A 12,854-nucleotide genomic window follows, 5' to 3' on the forward strand; every position below is an offset into this window, starting at 1 on the left:
CGAAAGGTACACTTCCGGTCGACCCGCACCCCCGAAAGGTACACTTCAAGGCCGCGTAGTCCCGAATAACATGCATCTCCTCATACGAAGCAGCCTCCAAGATCAATGCTAAACAGCAAGAGCTGGTGACGCGAGTATGAATGTCTACTGACCTCCGCCAACGAGGCCAGATCACCAGGACACCAATGGAGGCACGGCTTCCCGTCACCAGAGCCCCACTCGGGGATGGTCCGCTGTCCGAGACACCAATGGAGGGAGTGTTCTGTCACCAGGGCACAAGAGAGGTATTGTCCCAGACCACCCCTAGAGTGACAAACTCTCGCCAGAGCGCCCACAGTAGAGGAACAAGTCACCAGGGCACCACTGGGACGGTCTATTGCCCCACGGCACCACCGGAGGGACAATCCACAATCACCCGGCCACCACTGACGAGACGGTTCACTGTCACCAGAGCGCCGCTGGAGGAATGGTCTCCTGTTGCCATCACACACTGGCGGCCCACCCCACGTCCACCAGGGCGCCAACGGAAATACGGTCCGCTATCACATCACTGCGGCAACGCTGTACTGTCCCCAGGTACCGCCGGACGGGTGACCCACTGTTTCGGTACTGATCAGGATTGACGAGCCCCCATCGTGGCCTATTGTGGAACGAAAAAAGCTCTTTGCTAAAGTAGCCTGCTGTGTTCATTCCGATGCGGCTTCGAACCTCTCACCCGCACACCGGGCTATCGTTTCCGCGGTACAATCCACGCCGTCAGTTGCCCAGGCATTGGCGTGCCAGCATAGCTGCCTCCGCAGGTGGGCTGATATTGATCGGACGTATATCGCTGAGGTGTTGTGGAACGGGCGCTCCACTTCGCCACCCGCTCCGATCGTTCCCCGCGCGCCACCACGCGCCGCTTGCCTGACCGCAGTGTTACGCTCCCCGTCCTTACGCCATCCACCGATTGCGTCACCTCGTCATCTGTGCCGGTTGGCCCGAAAACCGGAGAGCAAATGTGCGAAAAGCGCGTCAACTAAGGTGCAGGTCACCGTTCTTAAGACTTACTAAAAATATGCGTTCTGTGCAAAACCGCTTGAGAAACGTCGGACTTTCCGAAAAAATAGGTAATAATATGCAAGACTTGTGCGAAACTTTACGCTCCTCCCATCGGTCGGTCGTGGAATGAGTCAGGACAATGTGTCCCACGCGGGTGTGTGTCGACAATGCAGATCCCATTCGTCTTACCGATTGCGGCAGCCACGTGTGAGCGTAATGGACGCTGGTTCAGGCCGAACACATGCGTGACACACACACGCCGCCTCGACCTGGGCATCGCGGCTCATTGGAGCCGCCCAGTCTGACAGACTGGAAACCAACGCCCTTCCTCCTTCCCTCCCCTTCCCGCTCCCGCTCCCGCTCCCGCTCCCGCTCCCGCCTCCCGCTTCCCGTTCCCTGCCTCCCCGTTCCCGTTCCAGCTCCAGCTCCAGCTCCAGCTCCAGCTCCAGCTCCCCGCTCCCGCTCCAGCTGCAGTTCCATCTCCAGCTCCGATCCCGCTCCCGCCCCTGCTCCCAACCCGACGACACGACGCAGCCGCCGTTACAGAGCTGCACTCCCGCTCCGCATGTACACAACCCCCTAGCCAAGCAGCTGGCTTTCGGACAGCGGTGGGGCTGCCAGCACCCAACAATTTTCCAAACTTCTGAGTTAAAATAGAAACAGACGCGCGTACACATGCAAAATACGACATACTTTTGCCGCGGACTCACGGCGAGGAGAAGACAGGACTAGACCATCTCGTGTGCCGTCCCACGACAGTGCCTTTTCCGGCTTCTGAGTCTTTAACGCACCCCTCTAGTCAAAACGGCAGTGGTGGAATTGAACTTTGATCGGCCAAATCCTGGTACTGATAGCGAGGCGACTCGGGTGGAGGGACTGAACAGGACCTGAAGGGCGGCCCCCTCCCGTCTGAGTGGCAGCACGTGGGCTTATATCATACCGCTCCGGACACCGAGACCAATGCAGCATTCATAACAGCGAGTTATCTCAGCGATATAAAAATAGCGTCCTCTCGCTGTTGGCAATATAACAACGAGCGCTCCTCGGCCGCGGCTGCCCGCCAAAAGCGTTCGACAGCATACCAAAGCAAACGATTACCCCACGTGCGGCCGGCGCACCGACCGACCGAAGGCCTGGCAGCCGTCCTCCCCGGCCGGCCTGGCGGAAGACGGCGATGATGGGCCCTGTGCGCCGCGCCGACCGCGCGGGATCCCGGGCGCGCGCCTGGCCCGCGAGGCCCGGCGCGGCTGCCGGCGGGCCTCCAGCGCCGGGCGCACTCTCTCCGGCGGAGGCGGACACCGCCGTTTGGCACACGGGCCCGCGGACCTCCCAGCTGCGTCGCCGCGGCCTTCGGTCGTCTCTAGTTAGTCCCCTCGAAGGCGTGGTGGGTCTCGTGACCTGCGACAGAGGGCGGGTCAAAGTCGGAAGAGCGGCGATGGCCGAGCAGGAAAGGGCAACGGGGCGGAAGCGCGCAGGATAACAACCGCTCGCACAGGGCAGGATGTATTAAGCACAGCAACCAAAAGATCGGAGGAGTATCGCGGGACAAAAAAAGACACTATACTGTGCCTCTTTTTCGTGAAATATATAATATTGACACTGAAAATGACGTATGTGTGACATGCTCAGAGTGAGTTATGCAGGTCATCATGAAGAAGTAAAGATCGCTGTTCCCGTTGCAACGTGGGTCCGCCGTCATTTTAAGAAGTGCAGAAGCGAGCATTGCTTACGCTTGTAGAATATGGCCGTGAACTTGACGCGGGGCACGAGCAGCCTCACTTTCTCGATGACCTTGGCCTCCTCCTGTCGCGCGGCATTGGTGTTCCAGATTTGAATGAGGTCGTCCCGGTCGCGCACCTGCCAGCAGCACGGCCCAAGCCACTGAAAGGCGCTGCGCAACGGTGGGATCTGGGCTGCGGAACGGCTGGGATCTAGGCTGCGGAACAGCGGGGACTTGGGGATGTCAAACAGTGGGATCTGGCGCTGCAGAACAGTGGGATCTGGCGGGGGGAGGGGGGGGGGCAGAGTGGGACACCGATGGTACCTGGGAGCGGTAGAAAAGCATGCGTGCGTACTCCGAGTGTGGGGAGAAGCAGTGGCAGAGAAATGTCCATAATATACAGACAACAAAATGCGAGAACTCAGCGCCCTTCCAGCTAAACGCAGATGACGTGACATTATTTAAATTTCCGAGCAGGTCGAAAAGAAATTCGGTCAGCCACCGATGATGCGGGACAACCATGTGACTGTGACACTGAAACACGCGTGCCCCAGCATTCAGCGGAGCGAGAACAAATTGCACATCAGCTCGATTGACCCCATTCCGGTGCCCTGTTGATGCATGGGCATTAACTACTGATCAGAGCCAGACCCCGGTACCGACAATTTGCCACAATGCAGTCGTCAGAAGAAAAAACAGCTTACGGATCACAAAGAACGGTAAGGCAAATACCATGGGTTGGTCAGATAGTCATTGTTCAGATCATCGTCCTCGTCTGATGTGCTAATATCTGCACAAGGTTCCGGTTAGTTAATTCTCCGGCCGTGGGTAAGTGCTATTGAGTGCTGGGAAGGGCTGGAGGGTGCCTGGGTTTCAGTCGTGTTTACGCTGCAGGCCCATTTTCCGTGGAATTACTGGGGTTCGAACCGAGATCTTCCGATTATGCGTACGAGGTTCCTCTTCCGATTGTGAATATAATATTTTATCACTGGGCTTACTGAGAAGAGTGGAGCTTGGTAGTTAAGCGCTGGGCTAGTAAGCAAAAGACCCTGCTTCGAATCCCAGCAATTTCACGGGGAAAGTTTAGGATGTGACGCATGCCTAGCTGAAAGCCAAACACCGCACCATCCTTCTCTGGGCCCAAAAACACCTGACAAGGACAGGAGAATTAACTGGCCCAAACGTTACGCGGATACTAACACAGCAGACGAGAACATTACGCCGTCTGTAACAATACCTCGCTTCAAACGTTCGGTAGCTCTGGTAATTGGCTGTACGGCTTCATGCTTTCATAAGAGCATGCAGCAGCCAGTCAAGTAAATGAATTATCTCAAAGCATGGCAGAGAGTCGACTAAAATATCGTTACTGTTACAGTGTACAACACGCAATACCCGGCCAAAATATACACAGAACATCACAAACACGTACACTCAACACCGAGCCGGAACCCACCGAAATAGAAACTCCACAAATGTCGTCATCTTCGGCCACGAAATCATCGAACTGCTCCCCGATGCAGGCTAGGAGAAGTTCTTTCCACACCTCCGACTGGAACATCAATCGAGTCACACTCAAGCTGCAACGACCCGTACACGCAACACAGCGCGGCTGCGGGCCACACCTGAGCACGACGGATGGCCTGTAGAGTTCACAGAGATGCGGCAAACGACATGGGCTGGCACCCAGAGAGCCCCGCAGACCAGCTAATCAGCTGCGCAGTTGTGTGGCGGCGGCGCGGCCCGGCCCGTGCTCCGCCCCACAGTGTGGTGTGGCTACGGCTCAGCTGGGGCCAGGCAACTCGTAACGTACAGAATGGCATGGACACGTGTTCGGGAGGGGCGTCACATCGCCGATCTGTGTAACAAATGGGGCGAAAAGCCAGTGACAAGGTAAGATCTGATAGCGTTATCACACTGGACAGTCAGAGAACAGCAAACGCTTCCGAACTAGCTAATTTTGTTTCAGGCATGCAAAGAAACCTGGACCTTAATGTCATCACCACAAAACCAGCCTCGTCACCTTCTCAGCTTTTGGTGTCATTGGAGCTTAATAACGCACTCAGCTATTGGGGCTTTATAACATCGCCTACCCCACCCCCCCCCCCCCCCCCCCCCCACTCTGGTAGGAAGGCCGGGCACCGCGGGGAATCGAATCCCATGCCTTGGGTTTCCCAGGCGCGGCCTAACCACTAGATTATTGGACTACCACTAGATTACCACTAGATTAGCCACTCCAACTACCTTATTGGACTGGCCTTGTTTTCAACGAGCCACAAGTATCTCCACGCCCCGTCAGCCGCTGTCCTCCCACGCCACAGCGGGCCCGCTCGCGAGGTCCGCGTACCCGCCCGCTCGGCCCACTCCTCACCGAGTCCTCCTTGCGGCACTTGACCTTCCAGGTGCCGCCGCGCGAGTTGCGCGGCTCCTCCCAGAGGGGCTTGCGGTCGTCGCGCATCATGTGGTACGTGTAGCGCGTGTTCAGCTCCTGCACGTCCGGGATGTTCTTGTAGACGGCCCAGAAGCTCTCCACCGTCGTCATGGTGTACACCTTCTTCAGCGAGGCCTGGTACTCGGCGGCGCTGACGCCGCGCTCCGTCCTGGCGGCGAGCAACGCGGCCCGCTCAGCTGCTGCACGGGTGCAAGGCACGCGTGCTCTACGTGACTGCTGGCTGACGTCTGGCAAATTGCCAGACTAGTTTAAATTGAAAGGTAGGTTCAAGGCATTAATTATGAAATAATTTTTAATATGACTAATGATACAACAAATAAACAGCATTCGATGTGTCAGATAATACAGGTACAAGGAAAATGCATGAAACAATTGTATGAAATAAAGGACTGATCACTTAATGATCACTGCCACTTTAAAGACATCACTCATAGTTAGCATAATTGTTCAGATTACCACCCTTATCTGGCATGTATGTACAGATACTTCTGCAAAACTCACTTATCACTTATCACTTACTTATCACTTATCACAAACTCACTTATCACTTATCACTCACTTATCCAACCACATGGTCCATGGTGTATTAAGTCTGTGGCCCTCAGCATCCTGCTCCTTCAGTTCTGCCGCCTCGGCAGCACTCGTGATGTTGGGGGAGCCAATAATGGCAGCAGCATCCTCCTCTTCTTTCAGCCTCCCAGGAATATCCATCGAGCCTGCAGAATGCTGAATGCTGAATGAAAACCAAGAATGCTGAAAGACAATCCACCACTTCCAGCTGATGACCCTCGCCGATGCTTCATGGCACCTGAGTCTCACCCAAAAGTTCCCTAAAACACAATGGTGCATCTTTTAGGCAGAAAACACATTTTTGGAGGGAAAGACAGGATCCCAGCAAAGCAGCAGTATGCAATGTGCCTATCTCATACATAAAAATTACAAAATGCAATACACCTTATACTGCATGCTTTGTCTTGCATATGTACAATATATAGGGCATGCTTTGTAGAATGATGCACCTCTTGTTTCTATCAGGAGCATGCCATGGAAACAGAGTTCAAATGAGGTGGACTGCACATCTAGCCATTCTGCACTGGCAGGTGAAGTGTTCAAACAGCTGGGACACCTGTCTTATAGCAAAGCAAGTGTCTGGGGCAGTAGGTGGAATTTGTTCACATGATGAGCTATACTTATCTCATCTGGCTGCAGAAAGCAAACATACTATGTCTGTCCAACACCACCCAGAAAAGTAAATGTAGTTGGCATCAGCATTGTGCCTTCTTATGGTGATATTCTCAGTCTCAGTTCCCAGTCCAGTGGAATTCACTTCAGCCAGGCTTTTCTTGATGTCTCTTAATGTTTTTAACTTATTCATGCAATGAAGTTTCAATTTACCAATGGTGGGGGCACCTGTCAGTGCATTCCTGCACCTACAGAAGGGCCTGTGGTTAAAACAAACATTGCACCCATCTTAATACTGTCTCCTTTAGTTGTTAGCAGTAACATCAACAAGCTTTGCTACATCATGCCCTTTGAGGCAGTCACTATCCTATGGGTGGCTTGCTCTGCTCACACACACTGTCACTGCCTTCACACAGTCCATGTGCATTCCTGCTCACATGCCTGCCTCTTTCCCTTACATGCTCCATCCTTGGCCTCAGGTGTGACAACCTGTTACCTCAAGGTGTTCTCTGCCTTCATCTCCAAGCATGCTGTTTCAGCTCTCTGTGCTGCTTATCTCCTAAGGCTAACAGGCACAGCTAGTCCTGAGTTACCTTGCCTGGGTTTTGGCTGCCCACTTCACCACTAGGAGTGCTTGGTTCCTTCTTATAGAGGCCCCTGATATTATTTCCTTCAATTCCACTCACACCCATACACCAATATGTTCTGCAGTATTAAGCCTTGACCCACCCCTACACCTGGTCTTTAAAACTTGTTTCTAGATGCTGCTGATTTTTTAGGGATATCATTGCTCTGTTTGATAGTATTAAATACAAAAATTGCTAATAGAAATCACTAAATTCTTGTGATCTAGAGCTACATTCACCTAAACACTGGGGCCTTTTGCCTCAGCTTGGAATGTCCTTCTGTCTTGACCTGAGTCACCCTCCTTTATGTTTTTTGTGTATCTGAGGGCCACCCCTTACATAGACCTGGAGCATAAATCCCCCCATGTTGTTATAGGTATCCTGTTGTCTATTGAGTTGTCACATCTTGTGCATGCTGTGAGTGGCTGCTTTTCCATAACCTGAAACCTTTAACCTCTGCTTGGGCTTAGGATGCACCTCATCATGCATCTGGGGTGCCTCCCTATCTATGCTTATTGCCATTTATATATCTATTTTAAGAAATGGACTTCTGCATACACCTAGGCTAGACCTCTGTCTGTGTCTATGGTTACTCTCTACCTGGATACAGAGGTACCCAGAGATTGAAGCCCAGGATTCCTGGATGTGGGCTTGAGGGCCTCATCTGTTTGGTACTTCATCATCCCTGATTTGGGGCACTTCTCTGCATGCATTTGTAGGCACCTTTCTTCCTTGATTCAGATGCACCTCTTTGCTAAGAGATGGAAGACCACCTGTACTTGGGCATGGGATACCATCTGCCAAAATGCTTGGAAATGATCCTTCACCTTGGGTTGATGCACCTCATCTAAGGCACTGTGGCACTGCCTTAGCAAGGCTGAAGCTGCCACTTCTCTGGTGGTCTGGGGACCTCCTATAACTATGCCTAGGACCATCTGCATATATCAATAACCACAAATATAGGATACAGATTTATGTTGGATTGGTAGACTGGTAGACTGGTCCTGGATGAGTTTTGGATATGCTCTATCTTGGTTTATGGCATCAATCTGTTCAGTCCTAATATCAGCCATTCATCTGGGACTGGGAGTGCTGTATACTGCACTCCCATTGGCACACTGCTTACACTTAATGCATTGGCACACTGCTTACACTTTTCTTCAGGGAAATAATGGAACACCACTCGCTTCCACATCAACGTGGTCCTTTCACTTTCAGAGCCAAATCGAACAACGCGCAGTCAGGGAATCTGGATGCTATGATTAGCTGTTGGGTTCAACGCTCAAAAAAATTACCAGTACTCTGTGGCTTATTTACCTATCCGGAAGTAGCTGCTTTACGGGCAAGCAATCAAACCTCGGAGACCGGAAGGAGGACGCACTCGAAATTTACCGTCGCCTCCCCAGAACAGGCGTACTCCAAGGTCTCCGAATCGAAGGATATCCGCCGACGACAAGGTCGTCGACTGCCTATTTCGTCACGTAAGGTCTGGAAACGTCGCAGACCACGCCTTCCAAACTCTACTATCAGTGCAGCTGTCGCCCGTTGCCGTCATATTGAACGAAGGCTGTCTACTGAAATCCGTTTCAATGGAGAGTAGCGATATCCTCCAAATAGCACCAAAATGGATGCCAATTCTCTTCAGTGCATGCAAATACTTCTAAAGGATTTTCTAGCTAAAATGAGGTATTCACTAGAAAATCGCTAGATTGGGAGAATCCTAGAATTTCTATCTACCGCGGTTATCGAAGAACACGTCACACACCAACAGGCGACGGACGTCAACAGAGGAAGCAGGAAGGTTGTGGAGTGGGGTTCGTGTTTGAACTCGTAGAAATATCTCGGCTTGCTAAAATTAAACCTTTTTCTTCAGCCGGTTTTGTCTGGTATCATCCACGGAACAAGGTGCGTTCGGCTTTGTGAAAGGAGCATTCAATGAATTTGTCCACAGACTGAGTAAGCAAGCAGTCAGACAATTCATGAACATTCCGACGTCCTAGGCCATGAATGGAGCGCATAATTTCGTTTTCAGGCTCGAGGACCAAGCATCCCCGACTTTGAGGAGAAAGTGGGCCAAACTCATGGATAATATGTTTTTTGTGCTTATTTGGGGGTTATGCTTGATCATTCTTTAGTCCCTGGTGTCATATTTTGCAAAACTACACCCAGCAACTCAACATGGGAGTTTTGGGCACTTATCAGGTTTTGAGATGAGAAATTGGGAGACTTATGTTAAAAATTATTGCTGATGTACATGCATTTGTTTTCTTCTCAAAATCATAAAGAGCCTGTAGCATGTCCAGCACATCTTGAGTTCACTCCAGTAAAACAGGTAACTGTTTGTTCAACCTCCAAGAGGGTGGGTGGTTAGTGCCCACAGTTAAAAATGGATTTGAATACTTTGTTTGCATGCTTATAATTTAGACCTTGTAGGGTCATGGTAGACTTAAGTCAAGTACATTATACATTGTTTTTCTGCTCTTCTGTGCCATGCTGGAGTCTGGCAGGCATGGCAATTTATATCCATTTTGACCTACATCTGACACTTATGTAGCAAACTTTGATTTAATGGAGTAGAAGGTATGGTTATTTAGATATTGAAGTATTTTGAGTTTACTGGTTAACAGGGTGTGGTGGTATACACGTGTATAACCCCCCGGGAGGTTTTTGTGTTTGTGTACCCACATTGTGTATCCACCATCCATTTCTGAGCATCTATAAACTAAACAGCCTTCATTTTCTATATTGTTTGTGTGCAGCTTAGATAGATACTACTCATTGAGCCTTATTGTTTGTTTGAAGACCCCACCAATGAGCACTGAACAGTCAATGTAAAATTCATGGCCCCCAGGAATCCAGGTTGCTGATATGCATATATATATTTAAGCTTGCTTTTATCATAGGCATGAGCTGTATATGGGTAGAAAATGGTATAGCACTCAGAAGCACTCAGGGCTAGTGACACAAGACTTGCAGGGTGTGGAGCATGAACTGCATCCCCAACCCTGCATCACACATATGTACATTGTCTAGTTAATTGAAGAAGTTTTTTGTCTGGAGTATGTAGTAATGCATTTGTTTACATATTTGAATGTTAGGGATCAGGATGAAGCATTGGCTTTCAAGATTCATATGTTTATTTTCATGGTTTGCACCCCTATTTTGTCAATTTCTGGATTCAAAAGATATAACCCTTTAAACTTGTTTTAAGTCCTACAAATCTGAATCATTGTCTCCAATTGATTCTCTCATTCTATCACTTTGTCCATCTCAATAGCTTAGTTCCTCTGCAAAATGGCACTATGCCGGAAAATGCAGCACACCGCAAGTAGAGTGTGGATATCTGTCCTTTTGCTGGAAACCTCCCTTTTTTATTTGGGACCCAAATGGAAGGCTCTCTGGACATCTCCTTGCTCCTCACACCAGCCCAACTGCCACTCATGTTCAAATCCCCCTGCAGGACACCTTTACCAGTTCTGTCTTAAACATGGGAGGAGGGAGTAGTGGGATTTGAGTGGATGACCCCAGTTGATGAGCCAATGATCCCAGCCTGTCTGTCTCCGAACATGAACTGTATGTCCATTATCCATTTTAGGTGATTTAGATGATGATGTATTGACTTACAAAGTATTTTTGCTTTTATACTAACATGTGGAATCATTAATTATTTCTGTGTTATGGTTGTTAGTCATACTCAGTTACTGTCACTCACAAAGCAAAGTCCTCATTTTAGGAAATGTACTTGTGCTAAAAAAGGCTAACTGCTTGAAAACAGCTCATCTCTATGGTTTGCACCCCCAGATCTAGCAGCTGTACAAAATGCCAGATATTCAGAAGCTGCCATTGGAGAGTGCCCTGGAAGATACACCAGAGGTGAGTCTGCATGATATGTGCCTGTGTGTGATCACATCTGTTGGTGTTTGTTTTATGCACAGGACATTGCCGCTGGGGGGGGGGGGGAGGGCATCAGATTCATAAATTATTGACATTCCTGTTATAGATCACATGATTGATATATTAGTGGCACAGTACTCCCATTTTGTGCTGTTGAAATCCTTATCAAAGTGGGGAGCCAATCTCATAACATGTGAGGCAAACCACCGCACTCCAATTCCATTGAGACTGGTCTGTGTGCAGCCAAATGCATGCTTTTGCATCACACACTGCAACTCCATGCCTTGGCCACTCCATTTCCATTGGCTGTTGTGTATATAGCTTGGCTTGTGTGACTCAATCGGAGAGCAGGCGGCACTGAACCGGGTCCCCACGGGAACCAAACATGTCACCAGATGCTGTGACAAAATGCCGAGGCTAGCGCTGTTTGGGATGCCATCAGCAGAAGCATGCTATTGGCGTGCATTACAGCTTAGCATTGCATTACATAGGCGACATCAGTCTTCCTTTCCACACGGATTTTTCCGAAAGTTTTCCTCCGTGAGCTCCTTAGCGTGTTTCCGTTGTTTCTCGAGCCTGTTGCTGATGGCGGCTGATGTGGCGCTTGGATGGAAGGAAGGAAAGCCGGTGCGCCGCTTTTCATGGCCAGTAATGGCTCGGACATGAAGGCTGCTCCTGATTCCACTGGGCACGTTTCCAGTAGAAAGGCCTGACCCTGATGGCTCAGGAAGAAGTCTTAGTTCGTATCTAAGGTTTGGTTCGACGCTAGGGGGCGACGCCCTTGCCCAGTGAGGCCATGTGTGGTCCAGGCCGCGTCGGACGCCGTTGGTTATTTCCCAGGCCGGATGGATGCTGTGCAGTCCTAACCTCCGGGCGCCGTCTCGCTATGATGCCGCCGGCGCTGGGCTTGGTGCTGGGCGCCACCGACTGTCTGACTCACCTCGCGCACGCGTGCGGGGCCCGTCGGTCGATACCGGTGCACGGCTGCACGGCGGGGAGGGGTGGGGCACACCCGGCTACTGCGCAGCAAGCGAGCCAGCAGCGGTTCAGGCCGGCCGTGCGGCCACATGGCATGGGGCTCAGCGGTATGGTGTCCGGTATGGCGTCTGGCGCATTGCTGCAAGATTTAGCGCGTGTTCGGAAGTAGCCTACGAATGTAGTCCTTGGCGGGCCTATGAAAGGTTATGGTGCAATGTCCACTGGCGAATTTTCCATAATAAATGATTACAGCAATCTCTGAACTGGCCGCGAGCGCTCCGACTTGACGACGCCGCCGGGATGTCCGCTCTGGAGGTGTGACGCACCAGTAGTCCTACGTATCCAACCGCGCTAGGTAGGCCTGCGGTGCGCACTGTCAGGTCCTATGATTCTACGTGGCATGGGCGAGAGTTCACCCCAGGGTGAACGTCCAGCTACCGATGTTCACCTCCCGCGCGTCCGGCGGGAGTTGGAGTCGCTGCTGCCAGCGCGTGCGTCAGTCCACATGGTAAGGTCGGGCCGTGGACGGAAGACGTGGCCGCGGCCTATTCGGAACGGCCCCTGTCGCCGGACGAAAGAGCCTCGCGACGGTGAAGTCTCCTGTCTTGGTCGACTGTACGGCAGACCAGACCGGCCGGGCTCCGGCCATGACCCGGGCCCACCTCCGTTTGCAAGGTGACTTGTTGGAAGTGAACCGCGGCATGTGCCCCTGAAGCCGATGTGCCAACACGCCCTGGCACCACACCACTGAATGTATGGCGATGGACGTTGAATAGCGCGGACCGCAAGCGCCTCTCCGGCCGCCGGCAAGTTTTGGAGTTGTGTGCGCATGTGGCGCGCTAATGAAGCCCTCCGTTCGCAGGTAAGATGCGGCTTGGCGCGCCAGTAGCGGCCGGCAGCGCTGCCGGCAGCGATGCAGTCGCGGGCGCGGTGGACGGTGCTGGCCGCCGCCGTCGTCTGCCTG

General features: G+C 51.6%; 1 protein-coding gene across 2 annotated transcripts; it reads right to left on the bottom strand.

Moving 5' to 3' along the window:
• Nucleotides 1-1,931: 1,931 nt before the first annotated feature.
• Nucleotides 1,932-8,488, bottom strand: LOC119091227 (eukaryotic translation initiation factor 4E type 3-B). Of its 2 annotated transcripts, none has more exons than XM_037213875.1 (6): nt 8,400-8,488; nt 5,770-5,926; nt 5,130-5,358; nt 4,215-4,310; nt 2,772-2,898; nt 1,932-2,439 (listed from the first exon to the last, which is right to left on the bottom strand). In XM_037213875.1, exons 2-6 carry the CDS (start codon nt 5,919-5,921, stop codon nt 2,402-2,404), a joined length of 642 nt encoding a protein of 213 aa, XP_037069770.1. In that variant the 5' UTR covers nt 5,922-5,926; nt 8,400-8,488; the 3' UTR covers nt 1,932-2,401. The 2 variants fall into 2 exon arrangements, with proteins under 2 accessions (XP_037069770.1, XP_037069769.1); XM_037213874.1 differs by having other exon boundaries at nt 8,336-8,463.
• Nucleotides 8,489-12,854: the final 4,366 nt, after the last annotated feature.

Source organism: Pollicipes pollicipes, unplaced genomic scaffold (genome assembly GCF_011947565.3).
Source record: "Pollicipes pollicipes isolate AB1234 unplaced genomic scaffold, Ppol_2.1 Scaffold_3447;HRSCAF=4054_pilon_pilon_pilon, whole genome shotgun sequence".
Taxonomy (NCBI): Eukaryota; Metazoa; Arthropoda; class Thecostraca; order Pollicipedomorpha; family Pollicipedidae; genus Pollicipes; species Pollicipes pollicipes.